Consider the following 19288-nt stretch of genomic DNA (forward strand, 5'->3'; position numbering starts at 1 on the left):
GAATGAGATCAGAAACATGCTTTTTGGCTTTGTTTTGTTTTGCTTTTTTATTTTTTTACAGCTCTGATTGTTTAGACATAAAGGTCAAATGATCCCAGGAAAGGAATGGTGTCTTAACGATGTTTAGAGAACACACAAGAGATTTAAGGATTGCATTTCATAAAGCACTCCATAAAGTGCACACGGTCTTAAATAACCTCCTTTCCAGCTCTTCAATGGTTTTTCCAACAAGTTACCATGAAGATGATTCTTGACAAAGGAAATAATTAATGCTAAGCATATATGACCAAACTGTAAAGATTTTTTTTTGGTGGTGGTGGTATATGGATAATTTAGTGGCTTATCAGCATTTATTCCACTTCACAGCAACCTGAGATTTTGAATTAAACTTTCTACTTGATTTGCAAACAGTAGGCTCTTTGGGATTCTCAGCCTGAACATGAATGTTCCTTCAAAGATCCTGTGCTTTGACACTTCATTTAACTGAGATAACTTTCCAGAAGTAATAAAATACTGCTAATCCAGTTGATCCAGATGCTGGTTTTTCCTGTTCAAGACTTATCAGATGATTTCAAACAGATTACAGAAGCGTATTTTAAACTATGCAAAACTGAAAAAGTTCAAAACAATTTCCCAGATGATTTAGTGCCAGATATTTTAATTCTTCAGGCCACTACCATCACATTTTCTGTTGTTCTTCTCAGTCTGCTTTTGCGGTTTTAGGGTGGCAAATTTCTACACCTTATTTAGGAAGGTTGCCTTTTTTATTCAGAAGAAGCCCATATATGTTTAGAAAATAATTTCTGTGGTACAATCAGATGAAAACTTGCCAGGAAATGATTCAACAAAGGACTCAAAATTTCATAAACTTGCTAGCATGAAAGAAGGGATTTTGAAACTCTTTCCTGTACAAGCTGCTCCCTCTGATACACTGGAATTTTTTTCTCATAGTGAGAAAATATCGTTAGGTATAAGCGAACTTTCCACTTTTTCTGCACAAATTTTTTTGCACCTCCGTCTTGACCGAAGAACCGTAATAGGAAACAGAGGAATCACAGAAAATTTATTATTATCCTATTATCTTATTATCCTTGTAAATGCAACTAAAATGTATTAGCAAGGTGTGTCCCGGATGGATCAAAGAACTTTTCACTCAGGAGCAGTTTCTGTTTACGGATCCAGCATTTTTGAAACTCTCGCACGCAATTTTACCGATCGTCTCGGAGACCGAACCCCGCCAGCCCCGGGGCAAATGCAAAGCAAAAGCGGCGTATTGAATGAGATTTCCCCGTTTCGCTGGCCGCTCTTGTGCCGTCCGATGGGACCAGGCACAGAGCATTGCTGAGAACCCTGCGTGCCACCCATCAGCAGTGGGCTCCGGGGGCTGTGGTTTAGAGGAGTCCGGCAAAGCAGCTGCGCTCAGCTTCAGCGAGGAAAGAGTTAAAGAGCTCCGCGCTCCCCCGTGCCCGGGAGGCAGCCTTTGTGTTTAGCATTGGCAGGGGCTCGGCTCGGGCTGGAGGTTTGTTTTAATTGGGGGAGGGGGCAGAGAAGAGGGGACGCTCCGACTCCTTCCCTCTGTCTCTTTCGTTCACGGATTGAGCGGAGGTGGAGATTTTCAATTCCGCCCAGTCAGAGGCAGGCAGGACGATCTGGGAAGACTATCCCAGGAAAAGCCACTCCGAAGAAATTCTCCGAGGCGGCGCCAGCAGCCCCAGCAGCCGCAGCATGAGGGTGAGCCGGGCGGGGAGGCGCGGCGGGGGGAAGGAAGAGCGCGGGATGCTGCGGGAGCCCCATCCCGGGGCCCGAGCCGCGGGCACCTCCCGCACCGCTGGGAACGCCCCGGACGGGGATTCCGCGGCGGTGCTGCACCCCTGTGTGAGCGTGGGGGAGAGGGGAAGGGAGGGAGAACGAGAGACGGGCACAAGGCAGCTCGGGGGAGCTGTTATTCCGTAAAGTTTAACGATGTATGGATCTCGCCGGGGGCTCTCCAGATAGGCTGCGGGGCAGGCAGCACTGGTTTGCCAACGCACGTCGGAATTGATCTTTCGCCGGTGGTGCGAGGAGCGTGTTTCCTTTCTCCTTGGAGAAGGAGCAGCGGGCGGCTTCCCCGGCAGCGCTGGCTGGGAACAGCCCGGAGAATTCCCCTTTGCCGGCGTCGTTCCCTTCAGAGCCTTCCTGCCCTGCTCCGCTTCATTTGCTCCCGTTCACTTCCCAGCTGCCGTACCCCCACCGAGCACTGTTAACGTTGTAGCTGGTCTTTAATACTTGGGACAATCTCATTTCCACTAGTACGGTCTCTTCTTGTGAACCTCGGCATGGGAATTTTTCTGGCTCATAGTCCAGGCAAGTCAGGAATCTAGTTCCCTGCAGCACTGCAGGAGCACAGGCACAGCACAGGCGGCTGGCTCCCACATTAACCGAGCACCCTCACACTGCCCAGGTACCCAGGCTGCGTGTGAAAAGGGACAATCCTAGATTACCTTATCCCAGAAAGTTATCGGGGATGCCAGGGTGTTACTCATACGAGGCAGGTTGCATACTATATTCTGCAGCAAGATAAATGCTTCAAAAATATGCACAGAGGAATGAAGGGCTGTCAGGAATCTCTAAAAAAAGTACCCTTAGTAGCTAGCCTATCAAAAACTTTCTAGTTTTGCTTCTTAGGGAAAAGTTTCTTTCAGGAGAGGGAAGAGAAGGGTAATCGGCAATTTTGTTCCCAGCTTTGCACGCTGGCGGCATGACTGCCACGCTGCCACCATGTTTATATGATACATACATCAGATTTTCACAAAAAAGGGTCACACAGTAAGGAGGAAACTCAAGTAGCTACTAAAACATGGGGCTGTGGGTCTGTTCATAGCTTTATCACCTTTACTTGGGAAAGCCATTTAATAGTGGTACACGTTTCCCATTTGTAAATTGAGGAACCGTATAGGAAATAATAGGCAATAGGAATAATACAAATGTTAATCCTTACCTGAAAAAAATTGCAGTCAACATCTCTGTTGTTTCTGGTAAGATTTAGAAACCTAAAGTGAACTTGTTGCTGCTAAGTGTCCTGAGATTCCGTCATAACCAGAATTAATTTAATTAAATAAAGAAGGGTTTACTATTTAGTACGTTAAACTTTGAAATTAAGTCCATGGGAACTCACGGCTGGCCATTTCCTAATCTCAGCTACAGCAGTAAAAGGATTGAAAGTGGATCTCTGGTCTGTCATGGACAGCACTCTGCATGCCAGGCAGGAATACTCGGGTTAGCATCACATCCGCTGCTCTACAGAGGTACACACACACTTCCACAGACCACATACAACAGGAGCCTGTAATACTTGAAAATATTTATACTGTGTCTGCTCCAGAAGTGCTATCAGTAAATTTTCTCCCTCCTCTGGTAAACGTCTTGCTATAAACTCTGATTTAACAGCCCCACAGGGGATGAAATTAGGATTCATTTATTTAAAAGGATCCTCCCAAATACTTCAGGCGAGTCCCTGGAAATCAGAAAGTTATAAATACTTTATTTTCTACTCTTCTTTTGTCAACACTGCAGCACTTTGTCTCATTTTGCAGATATAAGCCATGTTTAAAAAAAACCAAACAACAACAACAACAACAACAACAACAACAAAACCCACACCAAAAACCTTAAATTAAACCAAGACTTCAGGGAAATGGACTTAAGTGGCATCCCTGGTTTCACCAGAGGTTTGGCATCTACAATCCCTGTGGCAGAGGTTACACACAGGCAGTCACACAGGCAGGATTCTATGATGCATTCTTCCCTACCTAGAAATGCCATGAGTTCTTGCTTAGAATGCTAAACCAAGTATTTTTTATGCTTAAAGAGCTTGATTCTTTCTTATTAACTTCACTATGGCTAAGTACCGAGCATGAGTTGCAATTACATTCAGGACCAAATGACAAAGTTTGAAGGCATTATTCTGGCCTTCAGAGGTTTATTCTAGGACTACAAAATCTTCCTCCTAATATTTAGGGATTTTGGATCTGGTCCAGATTTTGATTTGAAATACATGTCCTTTCAGTTTTCATTTGAAATCCAGATAATAAGTCAGACAAAAATAATATAAATACTAATTGTTGCAGTACATCAAAAATATTCAGAAAATATATGAATTTACTATCTTTAATTTTTAATATAGTGCTTTTACCTTTTTCGAGAAAAAAGAGTGACTTCTTATTTTAGCTAATATACCATTCAGCAGTTTCCAAGACAGGTCGACTTTTCCTGCAAGACTATATTTTAAAACAGAATTTTATCCACCTTATTTTTTCTATCCCTATACAAATTCTGTCTCAAGTTAACAGGGTTTTGTGGGATCTTATTTGCATAAGCTATCACTTAAGGAATTTTTGTGTTTGCCTCTTGTCAGACAGGTAATGGGGGTAATCGAGATTTCAGAGCAGCACCGTGAGTATAAACAGGTGTTTATACATATGTGCTGCAGAGGCTGAACATTCAGATACCCTCCCTATGAGAGAGACAGGAGGTGTTAGATTGCCTGTTGTACTGATTATGTGCTTTTTTTCTTACCTGTTGTACTGATTATGTGTGGTGGGTTTTTTTTGTTTTTTTTTTTGTTTTACAGTTTCTGTCTGCAGGTGAAAAAGTGAGAAGCATCTCACTGAAACACTGAAGAAAAAAGTGAAACCCTTGTCTCACTGCATTTGCTCATTGGGGACTTCAGGATGGAAGCCTTGTGTTTAAGAGTTTCCTTGCTGCTGCTGGTCCCGGGATTTGTCCTCAGTGACAGCTCTGACAGAGACGTTTCCAACCGGAGCGACTCGGGAAACCCCCTTTCCACCTTCTCAGGGATCGAATCCAGCATTCTCCTCACCACCATACAGCCTCCGGTGTCCAACCAAACTGTCAAATGTTCCCAGCAGACTAAGATTGCTGAAACTTTCAAATACATCAACACCGTGGTGTCCTGTGCTATTTTCATCATTGGGATGGTCGGGAATGCAACTCTGCTGAGGATCATTTACCAGAACAAGTGCATGAGGAACGGCCCGAACGCACTGATAGCCAGCCTGGCACTGGGAGACCTTATCTACATTGTCATTGATATCCCCATCATCGTGTACAAGGTAGGACACCACGATCCATGCCGGCTGCAGTTCCTCACGAGTTCCCTGGCTGTGCTTCCTCCTCTGTTCGGTGCTCTTTTGTCAATGAATAGTGCACTTAAGGAAACAATACAGCTCTTTTTTGTTCTGCAGCAAGCCCCTTGCTCTCAGGCCTCACCTCCAGCCAGAAAAAGTATATCTCCCGTGAAAGATGATGTAGCTCTTAGCTCTTAACCCAAGTGTGGCCTTGGGCATTTCACAGGAGCTCTTCATTTCTCATAGCTGCTACAGCTAGCAAAAGAATTTATGAGGGAAGACTTTTTATAAACTGTTCTCCTCCTTGATGGACTCATTGCTATTTTTATATTATCCAATCCTTAGTTCATATTTTTACAGAAAATACTCCCTGTGATGCACAGGCTTCATGTTATGACTTTGCAGGGAGGTATTATGTCAGTTAAGTTGAGCCTTAAGGTTTTCATTTAATATTCATTAATAGCAGAGTCTCAAAATTATTCCAATTATATCACAGACCATATCCGAAATATTAAATTTCATCTGGATTTGTCAAAGTGGAAAAAGGCTCCTCAGCAATTCTTTTATCTGGTATAAAATTATCTTGTCCCAGTGTTTTGATTTTCCATTTTAATTAAACAAAGCCATAAAGCAGTGCTTCTTCTGATGAAATTTATATTTACTAATATAATTCAAGCCAGAACATGCTTGAATGAACAGAACTGAGCCCCTTTTTAATAAATTTCATGGATATTAACTTACCTTAGAAAATAATCAAAGAATTTTGGAAGCTTGTATCTGTCTCTTTGTGGACTGTACACAGGTGCATAGCTGATAGGATATTTGACTTTTTCTTTTTTTACAGCAGAAACATGAAGTGTTTCTGTTTCTAAATAAAACACTAAGTCATATAATATATAAAAGTCATATAATTAATTTCTTTAATAAAAGTTCTTCACAATTTCAGCCCTTAAAGATTCTAATGACTTTTATTTACGTGTGTTTTAAATTAAATATTTTAATGCTTGGCTTTATAACTGGTGCCCTGTGGTTTCAAATGATTTTAAAATTAAAGAAACAATGATTTTAAAACATGAATTTTGCATCTTTATAACATTGACATCATAATTGCATTATAAAACAGGCATTCATAGGACAAGATCATAAAATTTGAATTAATTAACAGGAAAAAAATCTCTCTATGTGCAAATATTACATTTCTACAGAGGCACTGGAAGTTTGTTATTATCCACCCAACCAGGAAGAAGAGGTGGACAACTTACTCTGTAAGCTGCTGGAGAATGTTTCAGGATCACCAGCCCTTGTTCTTGTAGGTGACTTTAACCTACCAGACATCTGCTGGGAATTTAATACCGCAGAAAAGAGGCAGTCCAGGAAATTTTTAGAGTGCATAGAGGACAATTTTTTGTCACAGCTGGTGGGTGAGCCCACCAGGGGAGGGACAATGTTAGACTTGTTTGCAAATAGAGATGGGCTGGTGGGAGATGTGGTGGTTGGAGGCTGCTTTGGGGCAGAGTGATCATGAAATCATAAAGTTCTAGATATTTGGTGAAATCGGGAGGAACATCAACAAGACTCTTACATTGGACTTCTTCAGGGCAGACTTTGGCCTATTTAGGAGACTTATTCCGAGAGTTCCTTGGGAAGCAGCCCTTAAAAACAAAGGAGTCCAGGAAAGGTGGACGTGTTTCAAAATAGAGATTTTGAGGGCAGAGGTACAGACTGTCCCCATGTGCCAAAAGATGAGCTGACGAGGTAAGCGTCCAGCCTGGATGGGCAAGGAGGTTTTGGAGGAACTTAGGAATAAAAAGAGATGTATCATTTTTGGAAGGAGAGTCAGGTCTCTCAGGAAGTATTTAAGGGGGTTGCAAGGGCATGTAGGAAAAAAAATTAAGGAGGCCCAAAGCTCAGTTCAAAATGAATTTGTTAACTTTTGTAAAGGATAATAAAAAATGTTTCTACAAATATATTAATAGCAAAAGGAAGGGTAAGACCAACCTTTGTTCTCTACTGGATGCAGGAGGGAACTTAGTAACTGCAGATGAGGAGAAGGCAGAAGTGCTTAACTCCTTCTTTGGCTCAGTCTTTAGTGGGAAGATGGGTTGTCCTCAGGACAACTGTTCTCTTGGGTTGGTAGATGGTGTCAGGGAGCAGAACGGTCCCCCTGTTATCCAGGAGGAGGCAGTCAGAGAACTGCTGAGCTGCTTGGATGTTCATAAATCTATGGGCCCAGATGGGATCCATCCCAGGATGATGAAGGAGCTGGCAGATGAGCTTGAGAAGCCACTCTCCATCATTTACCAACAGTCCTGGCTCACTGGTGAGGTTCCAGATGTCTGGAAGCTGGCCAATGTGACACCCATTCACAAAAAGGGTGGGAGGGAGGATCCTGGTAATTATAGACCAGACAACTTGACCTCAGTTCCTGGCAAGGTAATGGAACAGTTTATACTGAGTGTCATCACACAGAATTTACAGGATGGCCAGGTGTCGCTTTGCACAGTCCACAGGCTAGCTCAGAGGCACTGCGTTTGAGAGGCACCAAGTTTGAGAAAGAACAAGCATTTTCATTACACATTTTCTTCTAACCTTTCAAGAGCCCTGCTTCTTTTTTGCAAAGAGGAATGGAAATCTGGAATTAATTTTGCCTTTCAGAATTGAGTTTTGATGGTGTTCTGAAAATTCTTTAGAAGTTTAGTTGAAAGTAACTTTTTTTTTAATATTCTCTTTATTATTTTGCAATGCAGTTTTTTCTATTAATTTTCTGTTGCTTCTCTGGAATTCCATAGGTGTGTTTGTCTTGCTCTATCTCACATGATGAGCTGAACTATGGTTCTGATTTGATGAATGAAATTTCCTTAGCCTGCATGAGAAATTATTTTCGTGCTGCAGAGAAGTATTGAATAAATAAAGGCTATGAACAAAACTGCAGCTCCTTGACGCCAATGTCTGTCAATTTCCATATGTAAGAAGGCAGAATTAAAATAACCTTTAAAACTTAATTCTAGCTTTTAGTTATTTTTCAGTTATCTAACTTTCAGAATAAATTACTTATAAATTACCATACACAACCACCTTGTTGTCTGAGGTTAGCTGCAAGAATTGTGATACAGGGAAGCATTTATGGCTTCATAGGGGAGCTCTGGTACATCTGATAAGAAATGCAGTTGTTGTTGTTGTTGTTTTTATTATTATTATTGTCCATTTTTCATACGAACCACTCAGTAAAGCGGATGCTTACATTAGAATTTGGGTTTAAACTTTGTTAAATGCCATTCCTGTTTGTACCCCTAGAATCCTAAAATCTGTGTCACCTTTCAGCTCCTCTTGAGCGACAGTGTGGAGGGTGGCCACTGGAAATATCACAATTGGATAACTGAAGTTATAGGCTTTTAAGGAAAAAAAAAAAATCAAGTGTTTTTATTTTTTTTTTTTTAAGTAATATTTACCCTTCTGAACTTTATTTTAAAATACTCTTAGTTTCAGGGTCAGCCTCGTGTTGAGCCATATATTAGTATCCTATATAAGAAGTGGTGTCAAACACTTCCTTATCACTTAGGTCATACCAACTTCATACCACTTAGTTCAGACCAACACTTTGGTCAGATCTGCATTTTTAGGACAAAACAGGTCTGAAATCAGAGAAAACAAGCATTCAGCTGCATATTAAAATGACAAATAGTACAGTGTTAAGATGGCCACATTGTATAGAACAAAATGTATAATAGTTGTAATTATAATTGAATATCAGAAGTAGTTATAATCACTTTCCTGAAAGATAATGTAGCCTTAGCTATTTTGAAACTACTTTCAAAAGAGAAGCAGATAACGCTACTGGTACTCAAATCCATTTTACGAACCCTTAGAAAGAAGCAGCTATAAAACTGTAGTAACTGGCAATGTAAGATCCCAGGAGAACTGAGTCCTTCATTCTTTTATGTGTTTACACAATTAACAAAGATATGATGCTGGGAAAAGAATAATTATATAGTTTATGTCACCTAAAAATGTGGTCACAGGTGTTTGACATTTTTAACCTTTCTCTGTGGTACAGTAGGCTCAAAACCCCACTCCTTACTTTCTCCTATTACTGTAATTATATAGTGGGTTCCCCTTATTGTTAAGTGGATTGTGATGTGAGTAATATTCACTGTCCTTTGAAGATATTTTGGATATATTAAAGCCCCATTACATTTAATTACCACAATATATCCACTTGAAGTATCAAATCAGTATTAAAAATCTTAATAGATTGAGTTTTACTGGAAGAGAGACAGTTATAAATCCAACCTTAATAGACCAAACTAAGACAATTTAATTTTCAATCACATTTTTATACTGCCATAGTCTCCTCTTTTACCCAAAACATACTCCTCTCAGACATTCAAGATGCCAAAGCCTAAAGCCCCCTATCAGTAAGAATTACTTCTCTGCAGGGCAAAGAAGAGCAGAAAATAAAAGTTTTGTATTTTACACTGCTGTAGAGGTAGGGTTAAGGAATTGAAGAAGAGATGGGTTCCTTTTCTTGTATCAGGTGGCATCAGCACATAACTGAAAGCCACTGATCACCTGCATTACCCATCACTGCCATGTGCATTTTTTAGCAAATAAATTCAGATGCAATGCAAGAAAACTTCTTTAGAGGGCTGCTTTCCATAAAGGCTTTACATGGTTTCCTAAGGCTGCACAAAGGCGGCAGCAGAACATCCACAGCACCACTGTTGCCTTGGCTGCCCTGAGCTTTGGCAAACCCTTACAGATGTTCTGCTGCTGCTCTCATGGCTGAAGTTCAGCAGAGCAACAGGAACAGGAACACAAACATTGCTGTCCACTCTTTTTTCCTGAGCTCATGGAGCTTGAAACACTCCAGACCAAGGCTCTCACCTTTAGAATGGCAAAATTTTAACTGTTATTGGGAAGCCCTGAACTCTCTCTGCTTCCAGGTTTATGCACTTTAGAGAAAGACATAAAAATGAGTTTTCTTTCTTGGAAACTGGATGGCATAGGACTGACATAAGCTGCATTGCCTTAGATCAGAATCTGCTTAACTCCTGAAACCATTTGATTATAAAGTAGATGAAGCAAATTAGGCAGCTTTTTATCTGTGGTTTTTTGGTTTTGTGTTTTTTTTTTTTTTTTTTTTTTTAAATACCATTTTCTTAATAATTTTACTGGTATAAAGCTGAAGACATCTATCCAGGAAAAAAGCAAGTGTTCACTGCTCAGACAGCTCAATAAGATGTTTTCTCGAATAAAACAGGGGGATTCTTGCTTATTTAGTTGGCATTCATACTTACTTTAATTGCAACATTATCTACATCTGAGTAGTCCACATGGAACATTAAAAATTGAAATATAGAAGGCAGCTGACAGCAAGAAAACATGTTCATCCATTTTGTCTGCAGTAAAGGAAGATTCAGCCAAGGCATTTCTAGTCATGGACATTTTTCAGCATCAGAGCACATGCGTAAGTGTTCAGAGCAATCCCTTCTGAATCAAAAATTATTTGGTGTATCTGAATACCTTCACCAACAGAATGAATAATTATACCTACATGGGGATGATAATTAACCACGCTGGTACTGATCTTGTAGCTGATAGAACAAGTGCCATATTTTATGCCAAAGGAGTATAAAGACAAGCCAACAGCATACAAAAGGTTAAGGGCACTTAGAAAAGAAACCCTTCTCTAAAGGCAGAATCTTTCATATGTATAGTGTGTATTTCTCAATGAAGTACCAACACAAGTTGGAAATTCTGAGACCTCAACTTGAAAACTACATTCTGGTTTTCAAGTAAATTCTTATCAGGGATTCCAAGAAGCAATGAAGGAGTAGCCCAGTGTGATGTAGAAATTCATAGAACCTGCTCCAAGCAGGACCTGTTACTTGTGTGTATGTCTCCATGTAGTGACCAAACAGCAGAAACCCAGAGGTAGCACAGGAATTGATCACTGAATCCTGAAGGCATAAATTTCCCAAAATGGAGCAGGGAACGGAAATCCATCAGGAATCTGTTCTATTTACAAACAGCAGCTTCCCAGCAGTGTTTAATGTGCATACCAGGGTAGCAGTTAAGGAAGACATTTTTTTATTCTAGGTCATAGTTCAAGATCCACTCTGCCTTTAACTCATGGCTGTTCTTTAGGGAGTGGGATATACGTTCCTATCAACACACAGCTCCTCCCTCATCTTCAATTCCTCATGCCTGCCTTGCTGCTCTGTGGATTTGAAATAGTGTACAGTACTTAGAGACTCTAGGTTTAAGAGAATATTTTAGTGTGTTTTCTGTCTTTATTTCTCAACCAGCTGAACTCTACATATAACAAGGAATTGTTTTGATTGCGCATATCCAGGGCTTACTGGCTCTGCAGTAACTTCTTAGAAATCCTGTCACTCTTTTTAGCAACACACAAAAGAAAACACAGCTGGAAGAATAACAAAAGAAATATTATGCCCAGGGATTGAAAAAAATTCCTTTAAACAAATCACCATACACATCAGCACACCTTGCAGCTCATTTCTCTGAAGAAGAGAAGCCCAGCTTGAGAAACAGTTTACCTAAGAGGATGGGAAGATAGCCAACACCATGGAAAGTAATCCTGCTTTGTAAACAGCAAAAATACCACACGGGAGATGCCTAGAGTTGTTAGGAATGCTTAACTGCTAAGTAGATTTTTGTAATAAATATAAGTATTTTAACAAAAACCTAAAACTGAGGGGGTTTTTTTTGTTTTTTTTTTTTTTTTTTTTTTTTTTTTTCCCCCCCCAGTTAGTTGTCACAGAATGTTCTGCTGCAAAACCAGGGCATTTGTTTCCCTACTTTTCAGGATGCCTTGAAGTATAATCTATTTTCCCTTGTGTAAAAACTATACATTCCCTTCCACAGCTGCCTAAGCAGGCAAAAAACACCGTAGGCATTCAGTGAATGGCATGAGATCCTTTGCTACCTTCACCTCTACTCAGCTGGGCTAAGATAAACAAAATATTAGAAAAAGCTCTGGCAGGGAAATTCAGAGTAAAAGATGTCTTTGATGGTTCTCATGCATCCCCACTTAACTTTTCTTCCTTCCAGGAAGAAAACCAGCCAGTCTTTTATCCACCCAAAGTGGAAAAAGTTCTTGGTTGTAGCAAAATCAGGAATGTATTTCCTGCAAAGAAGGGTTGAAGAGATACACTGTGTTTTCTCTACCATGCCAGGGTTGTGAATCTAAGGACAGGGAAATAAACAAATGATCCCAAAGCTGGCAGAAGCTTGAACAATCATCTCACCATGAACTCAATCCTGGTCTTATGCCCTGCATTGTAAAGGCTACCCTCATTCTTTTTTTCCCCCTACTCTTTGTTCCTCTAGTCACTGTCCTTTCAAAATCTGAGGTTTTTCACTTCAGCAGTGGGAAGGAACACATAGACAGGCTGTGTTCCTCTGCACCCTGACAGCTCTCCCTCTTTTCTGCAAAGTGGTGGGCACAGCTGAGTTGTGGTGAAGCAATAAATGGATGAGCTTTTTCCGGCAATGCAATTATCTCCTGTGCATATGGGTTTTAGGAAGAGGGGGAAGGCTTGAAAACGTGCCATGAATTCTTATCCTATGGCATTTCATGAGGGCAGAAGGGCCCTGTTTCAGTCACCACAACCAAAACACCACTGCTGAGTCTCGGTTTTTGTTCCGAGATTCAGGTGGTTTTAGAGTCTTTTTGCCTTCTGCAAAGCTCTGAGCCAGACGCAAGAAAAAGAGACAGAGTCTTCAGGTTCTGATTTTTCAAGGTTGCGCACTTCATTTATTGTTTCATATCTTACAGTTGTCTCAGTGCCCAGCAAAGGTCTGTGCAGCTGCTCGGGCATCTGGTGACTCCTCGACTCCTCCCAGACTGGGCTGTCACTATCTTTTATACTAATTGCTACGTGTTCTTTATTTTTAGTTATTTGCCAATACCTATCACTTATACTAAAAAGGTCATCCCTACTTTGACCCAATCTCTTGAGACTACTTTGTGCCACCGTCACTGCTGAAAATGGAGTGAGGGAAGAAGAAAGAAGAAGCAGGAGACAACGCCCCAAATCCTCCATCTTGCTCCCGTTCACTTCAATACTAAAACCCCAAGTCTACTGTTTTCTCACCCTGTGATTAGCTAAATTACTCTCTTTCACACTCTTGTGGATTGCAATCCTTCCCACAGTGCAGGAAGCCTTTCCCATGGACTGGGATCAAAGCCAATGTCCCTCTGGGCCCTGGGCCAGGGTCCCAGACCCCCCTGTCCAGGTCTCTGACCCTCCAGGGCAGCCAAAGGAATGCCCTGGACTCCAGCACTGAGGACTCAATGCATCCTTATTCCTAACTAAGCAGTCTTACAGATCAGAGATAGGTGCAACACTTCAATCAGAATCATCATCTTTTGTCACTTAATTGCAGTCAACTCAGTGGTATAGAACTTAGACACTTCTGTGCTGAGCCAGGTATCCCCTGGATTCTACCCAAAACACCAGATACCTTGTCTGACCCATGCCTTGAAGCAGACAAGGGCATATATAATTGTAAGACACAATTTGAGACAGAGCTTTATAAAGACAGCTTAATATCTCCTAGAGGAAACTAGCCAAAAAAACCCAAACCAAACCAAACCAAACCAAACCAAACCAAAAAAACAAAAAACAAAACAAAAAAAACCCCAAAAAAACCAAACAAAACAACCCCACAAAACCCAAAAAACCCAGCAAAACCAAATGTGCTGATGTAACAAACCCAAAAGAATTTCCCTTATCTTTAATTCTGGGCTATGTGGCAAGGAAAGAAAATTGCCCCAGACTACACTGGTTTTGTAACTCCTGCTCCCCAGTTAGGAGATGTTGGTCACTTACACAACTGGATCGTATCTATACGGATGAAATCTGCTGGCTTGGTCCCTTTCTCCATTACCACAAAAGTGTAACTTAAGTCACGGAATAAAGAAATTTCTATTTTTCCTGAAGAGGGAATAGAAGCTGACTTTCATGGTTGTGCCAGAGTTGTTCCAGCAGTATCATGGAACATTTAAATGCCATGAAACTCAGGAGAGTGTTCTGGATGGTGGCAGCACGAGGGGCAAGCACTGCACGTACAGAACACAGTTCTGTTTCTGGGAAGAACATCTTGTGTGTCAGCACAGCAATGGTCCCAAGTGGATATAGGAAGAGGCAGTCTCTAGAGCACCAGGATGAGAGCAGAGCAGGAAAGGGCAGGCATGAAGCCTTTGCTGCCATCCTCCAATGCCACAGGGCAGAAAGAGGGGACCTCCTGACATGCACTTGGAGTTTTAACAGAGCAGCTCAGAGCTGCTTCATATCCAGCACCCAACCAAGTCCATCTATTTTGGGCTGAGCTCCAGGGCCATCATCTGCCTGCAAACACACAGCATCAGCCTGGCATGAGATAAACACTGTGGCTGCACATGAGCATGCTCTGGCCAACACTCATGTGGTGGGGTTACAACGTTCTCTCTCTCAGACTATCTATAAATTGCTTGGGATGCACAGTGGGACTTGATGTTTTGTACATCAGCTACCATACTGAGGGGGGTTAGGAAATAGCAGCAGCAGCAGCAGAATAAAATCAACGGAGTGACATTTAAAAATCACTGCAAAGGAATGTTCTCAGTGCTGATGTCTTGTTTGTCTTCAGCCACGGCTCAGGGCAGAGAGGCCATATAAAGCAGCAGAGAAGGGAGGATGCTCAAGGAAGCTGTGGCTGTCTGGTCACTTTGCTGAGTTTTTAAGAGCAGTCTCGGTTTCTGATTTCAGTGCAAAAATACATGTTGACCATACTTTTTTCTCAGGAACTGCACCACAATATGAAATACTCCTAAACTGCAAACTACACAAGGGAAAAGAGTGTTTCCTTTGCCACATGTCCTATTTTGAAACCTCAGAGGTTTTGTAAGTGGGTTTGCAAAAGCACAATTCACTTCCCCAACTCATAGAGAACTGGGACACAAGTAGGAGCAATCATTCTGATTTCTTCTGTCCTAGAGCCTTGAGAGAAAATGTAATTTTCTAGAATTTTATAATAATTTTGTTTGGATACTAAAATATGCAAAAGCACTCAAAGAGCAAAGCTAGTAGTTCCAGTTCTTGTATTGTACCTAAGTAAACCAGGATTAATTAAATTAAATCCCTGGGCTCATTTTTTTAATACAAAATGAATGTATTATTTCCTTCTGAAATTTCCATACCATGCTAGGGCAGAACAGAGGGAAATGGACTTGTTTTGATGCAAAAATCAGTAAAACTAAAGACAGGATCAGATTTGATGACTAAAAATATCTACAGAAGAAAAAAAACTGGCACCTGATCCAAGGGGAAATAATGAATGCATAGCTGATGCGGAGTGATAATGGAGTACACCCCCAGAAATGATTGCAAAGTGGATCTTGAAATCAAAAAACCTTATTTCTGGTCCCAGGGATTTTGATTAAAACCCACTTGAAAAGAATGTCTAATGATTTGGTACTGATATTACTTCAATTAGTGGAAAGTGTAAGAAACAAAAGGAATAAAATACATTTAATCTCAAAGAAGGGGAGCTTCCTGCGGTGTGGGGTTGAAGTGTACATGCTGGAAGCACGATAAAGCTTCCCCGAGAGGAGTAATGAGTTAGTGAACCTTTTTCAAGTACAACACTTTTCTTTTTGAAGCTAATATTTGACTTGTAGTGACAGAGTTTCGCAGTCACTACAAAGTGCTTTTTCGTTTCTATTGCTGGTGTTGCTACAGCTACAGTCAGGGCACTGAAATGAATAGGTGGCTCTCAGTTGCCTTTTAAAGTGTGATCTCTAATGATAAATGGGTTTTGGGGCTCTGGTTGGCACAGTGGATTGACAGAAGTCTGCTAGAGCTGCTTTTCTGTGGCAGTGCCATTTATAATTTTGCTTCCCCAGCCTGAGAGCTACTCTGATTTTACCCAAACTCAGCCAAGAGTTTGGAGCTGAAATTCCACGTGACTAAAACATGGTTGAATTGCTACGGGTCCTGATTATCACTTATTTTTTCAACTTTTTTTTTCTGATAAAAAACCTAAAACCTCATATGAGGGTTATAGGCAAAGCACAGAATAGGCTCTGCAAACATTTGTTACACTATTGCAAGCCTATCTGGAAAACAATTCTTGGAGCTTTCAATGTATTTCATTCAGTTTATAAATACAGATAGAATCAGAGGAACTAATCAAGAGCTTGCAGATATAAACTTATCACCTTTGCTACTGAAGGTAATGACTACAGTTTGATCACCAATCCTAGCAATCCAATCCCTAGCCTTTGGAGAAAAGGGGGATTTCCTTTCATCAAATGTGACTAACTTAAACTGGGATGGCACAGCAAAGGTGATTGCACACCTAAGTTTGAGACAGTTTCCACCCAGTTGGCTGAAAGCTTGTTAAAATCTGTCCTGAAATACGGATAATCAAATGACAACATAATTATAGTCCAAGAGAGACAGAGGAAGTGTGGAGTGCATAGCTGCTTCCAGCATTTTTGAAGTATCATTGGGGGACAAAATCACAAGTAATTCAGCATAGTGATGAATGACTGTAAAACAGAGGGGGTGCAAAAAAATCCGCAGCAGGACTATGAGGAGAAGATTAATTCCTACTTAGGTAGAATTTTGTGATAAACATCCATACAGTAAAGTGCTCTGAAAAACTCATGCTATAAAAAACCAGAAAGGTAACACCTACCTTAACTGAGATAAAGACAGATGCAAATTTGAACTTCCCACAGTTAACATTTATATTACTAAATGTAGTGATTATGAGCATGCTTCAATTTAACGCTAATTTAAATAGAAATAAAAAGTTTACTTTGAATACTACAGTCCTGAGTTACAACCAGAATTTGTTTTTCTAATTCTACAGCTAGAATACACCCACTTTTACCAGACAAGTGTGTTCCAGGACCTAAGCTTTTACTGAAAAATATTTCCAGTCCTTGTGGTTGCAAAGCTAACTCTCAAAACATGAACATCCTACTGCTGAGAAAGTCTCAGCAGCAGAGACTTAGAGAAGTAGGTGAACAAAATGGTAGGGCAAGAATGAGAAGGTTTAGTGGCTTTGTTTTTCAATAGAACTATTTATGAGGGCTGAAACATCCTTAACTTGACTTAAAATAGCTAAGTTAGGGCTCAGTACTTTGTATGGACTCAATAATCTTTCATTTATTACACTTACATTGAATGTAATCTGCCATTTTACTTGTCAGCACAAGTAAATGGTGATCCTCTGTGACTCTGCAGCCAGTCATGGATTCAATTATCCTGAATAATTTTGTGTCCTGTATTTTGTGTGTATACTTGCTATCTACGCTCAGTTCAAAGACATAGTTATAGCTAGAAATATTACTGTTTATATGCTAATTCTTCACATCTGTGCACGTGAATGACTGTACTAATATTTATTATGTAAATGCCTCCTTGGAAATACTACTCTAAACCTCAGTCACTCACATCTTTCCAGTGGATGCCTTTCTGCTGCCTTGAAGCACAGAGCCATATGTTTGCACGGTTGTCCTTTAAAATGTAATATGGAACAAATTATGTATGCTCAGTGTTTTCTTCACACTCCTCAGAGTCTGGCACTGAATATTGCCATGAGTTACACAATGGTACATTTAGGATGACAAGAATCTACTGGCGTGCAGCATCAGGACTTGGCTCTGAGGTACTTCATTATGAACCTTACATTTTGACTGTCTGGTTCTGGAACATGCCAATAGCAAACATTATGACAGGCTTGAGTTAGATTTTCATTATTCAGTACTGCTGGCAGATTTGCAATAATAATAATAAAAAAAAAACTTTTAACAATGCAATTTACTATTGCAACAGCACAAGGTCAACATTTAAGTGTAAACTTTCAACTTCTGCCCTTCCACAGTAGCAGTTATTGCCCAGATTCACTCAGTACTAAGGATATCTTTAAAGTATGGAGAATTCAAGGTTACAATGGCTGTGTCTAAGACAGGAAATAACTACAATTGTGATGTACTTGCTAGGTTATCGTTTAAATATTCTGATTATTTTGTATCTTCTCTTTAGCTCCTCGCTCAGAAGTGGCCTTTTGGAAATACAGAATTTGGACAGTTTCTTTGCAAATTCCTCCCCTTTATCCAGAAGGCATCAGTGGGAATCACAGTCCTTAATCTGTGTGCCCTTAGTGTGGACAGGTACAGTATGTTTTATTCTTTTGGCACTGTTCTTGCACGTGCAGATTTCCCAAATCTGGGAGCACTAAGCATGGACTCCTTAGCAGGCAGATTACAATATAGATACAACTTAGATTCTGGTCTTTTATATTCTGGCTAACACCAAGCACCACATTTGTGGCTCAAAGTATAATATTAACTCCTTGGACTAATGAACTTTACATGTTTTTTAAAGGTATTTAAAAGCTCTGGTAAAGCATTATTTCAACTTCTTTTACCAGACAAAAATTTATTGGGGTTTGACTCAGTATTCAGATTTCTTTCTTTCATATGAACTCAGGTTTGTTTTGTATTTGAACAAGATCTTAATCCTTAGGGTTAAAAATTAGTTTTTCAACTCACTGCCTATGGTCAATAAACCAGGGTTTATTCAAAACTAAGCTCTACTGAAAAACATATTGGAACCTTGCTTTGATAGTTTGAAAATTAATGCCTCTGCTATTTTTTCTTGAGACATAAAATGCAATAGCAGATGAACACTTGACTTCTGTAAAAGTTGGTTTTATGTCTTGAGTAACTTGATCGTGTTCTACTCCAAAATATCAGTATGTCTAAATACAGAAAATAGTGTTAAATGAAATGCAGTATGTGTAGTAGTACAAGGATGCAAACAAGCTTTAAAATTAATCTTGGTTTGGCTTTACAGAAAAAGTTAATGTACAAGGTTTGCAATGGATAAATCACTTAGTAATGTCCATATCTGAAATACAGTTCCTTGCTGCATTAGTACCTCATTAGTCAGAGCCATTAAAAACAACAACAAACAAAAAAACCCAAACAAACAAACAAACAAAGAGTAATACAGATAGCTGTTCTGCTTCCATTTTACAGTTTGAGAACTACAAACAGAATTCTATTTTTCAAACAATATCCATCCATCATTAAATAAAATCCCATGGACCACTCTAATGAATTAATCATAGATCAAACA

The 19288-nt window shown here is 40.1% G+C and overlaps 1 protein-coding gene and 1 long non-coding RNA gene across 2 annotated transcripts in view; one reads left to right on the forward strand and one right to left on the reverse strand.

Moving 5' to 3' along the window:
• LOC131378554 (uncharacterized) overlaps positions 1-2997 on the reverse strand; it is a 177145-nt gene extending 174148 nt beyond the window's left edge. The window contains exon 1 of the long non-coding RNA XR_009207845.1: positions 2978-2997. This is a non-coding gene — a long non-coding RNA (uncharacterized LOC131378554). The remainder of the gene's footprint in view (positions 1-2977) is intronic.
• The window catches only part of EDNRA (endothelin receptor type A), a 32726-nt gene continuing 14939 nt past the window's right edge, over positions 1502-19288 (forward strand). Inside the window, exons 1-3 of the mRNA XM_040064521.2 lie at positions 1502-1731; positions 4610-5111; positions 18191-18318. Coding sequence (XP_039920455.1) covers positions 4710-5111; positions 18191-18318 — 530 coding nt within the window. The 5' untranslated portion in view covers positions 1502-1731; positions 4610-4709. The remainder of the gene's footprint in view (positions 1732-4609; positions 5112-18190; positions 18319-19288) is intronic.

This window comes from Hirundo rustica, chromosome 5 (assembly GCF_015227805.2).
Source record: "Hirundo rustica isolate bHirRus1 chromosome 5, bHirRus1.pri.v3, whole genome shotgun sequence".
Lineage (NCBI taxonomy): Eukaryota > Metazoa > Chordata > Aves > Passeriformes > Hirundinidae > Hirundo > Hirundo rustica.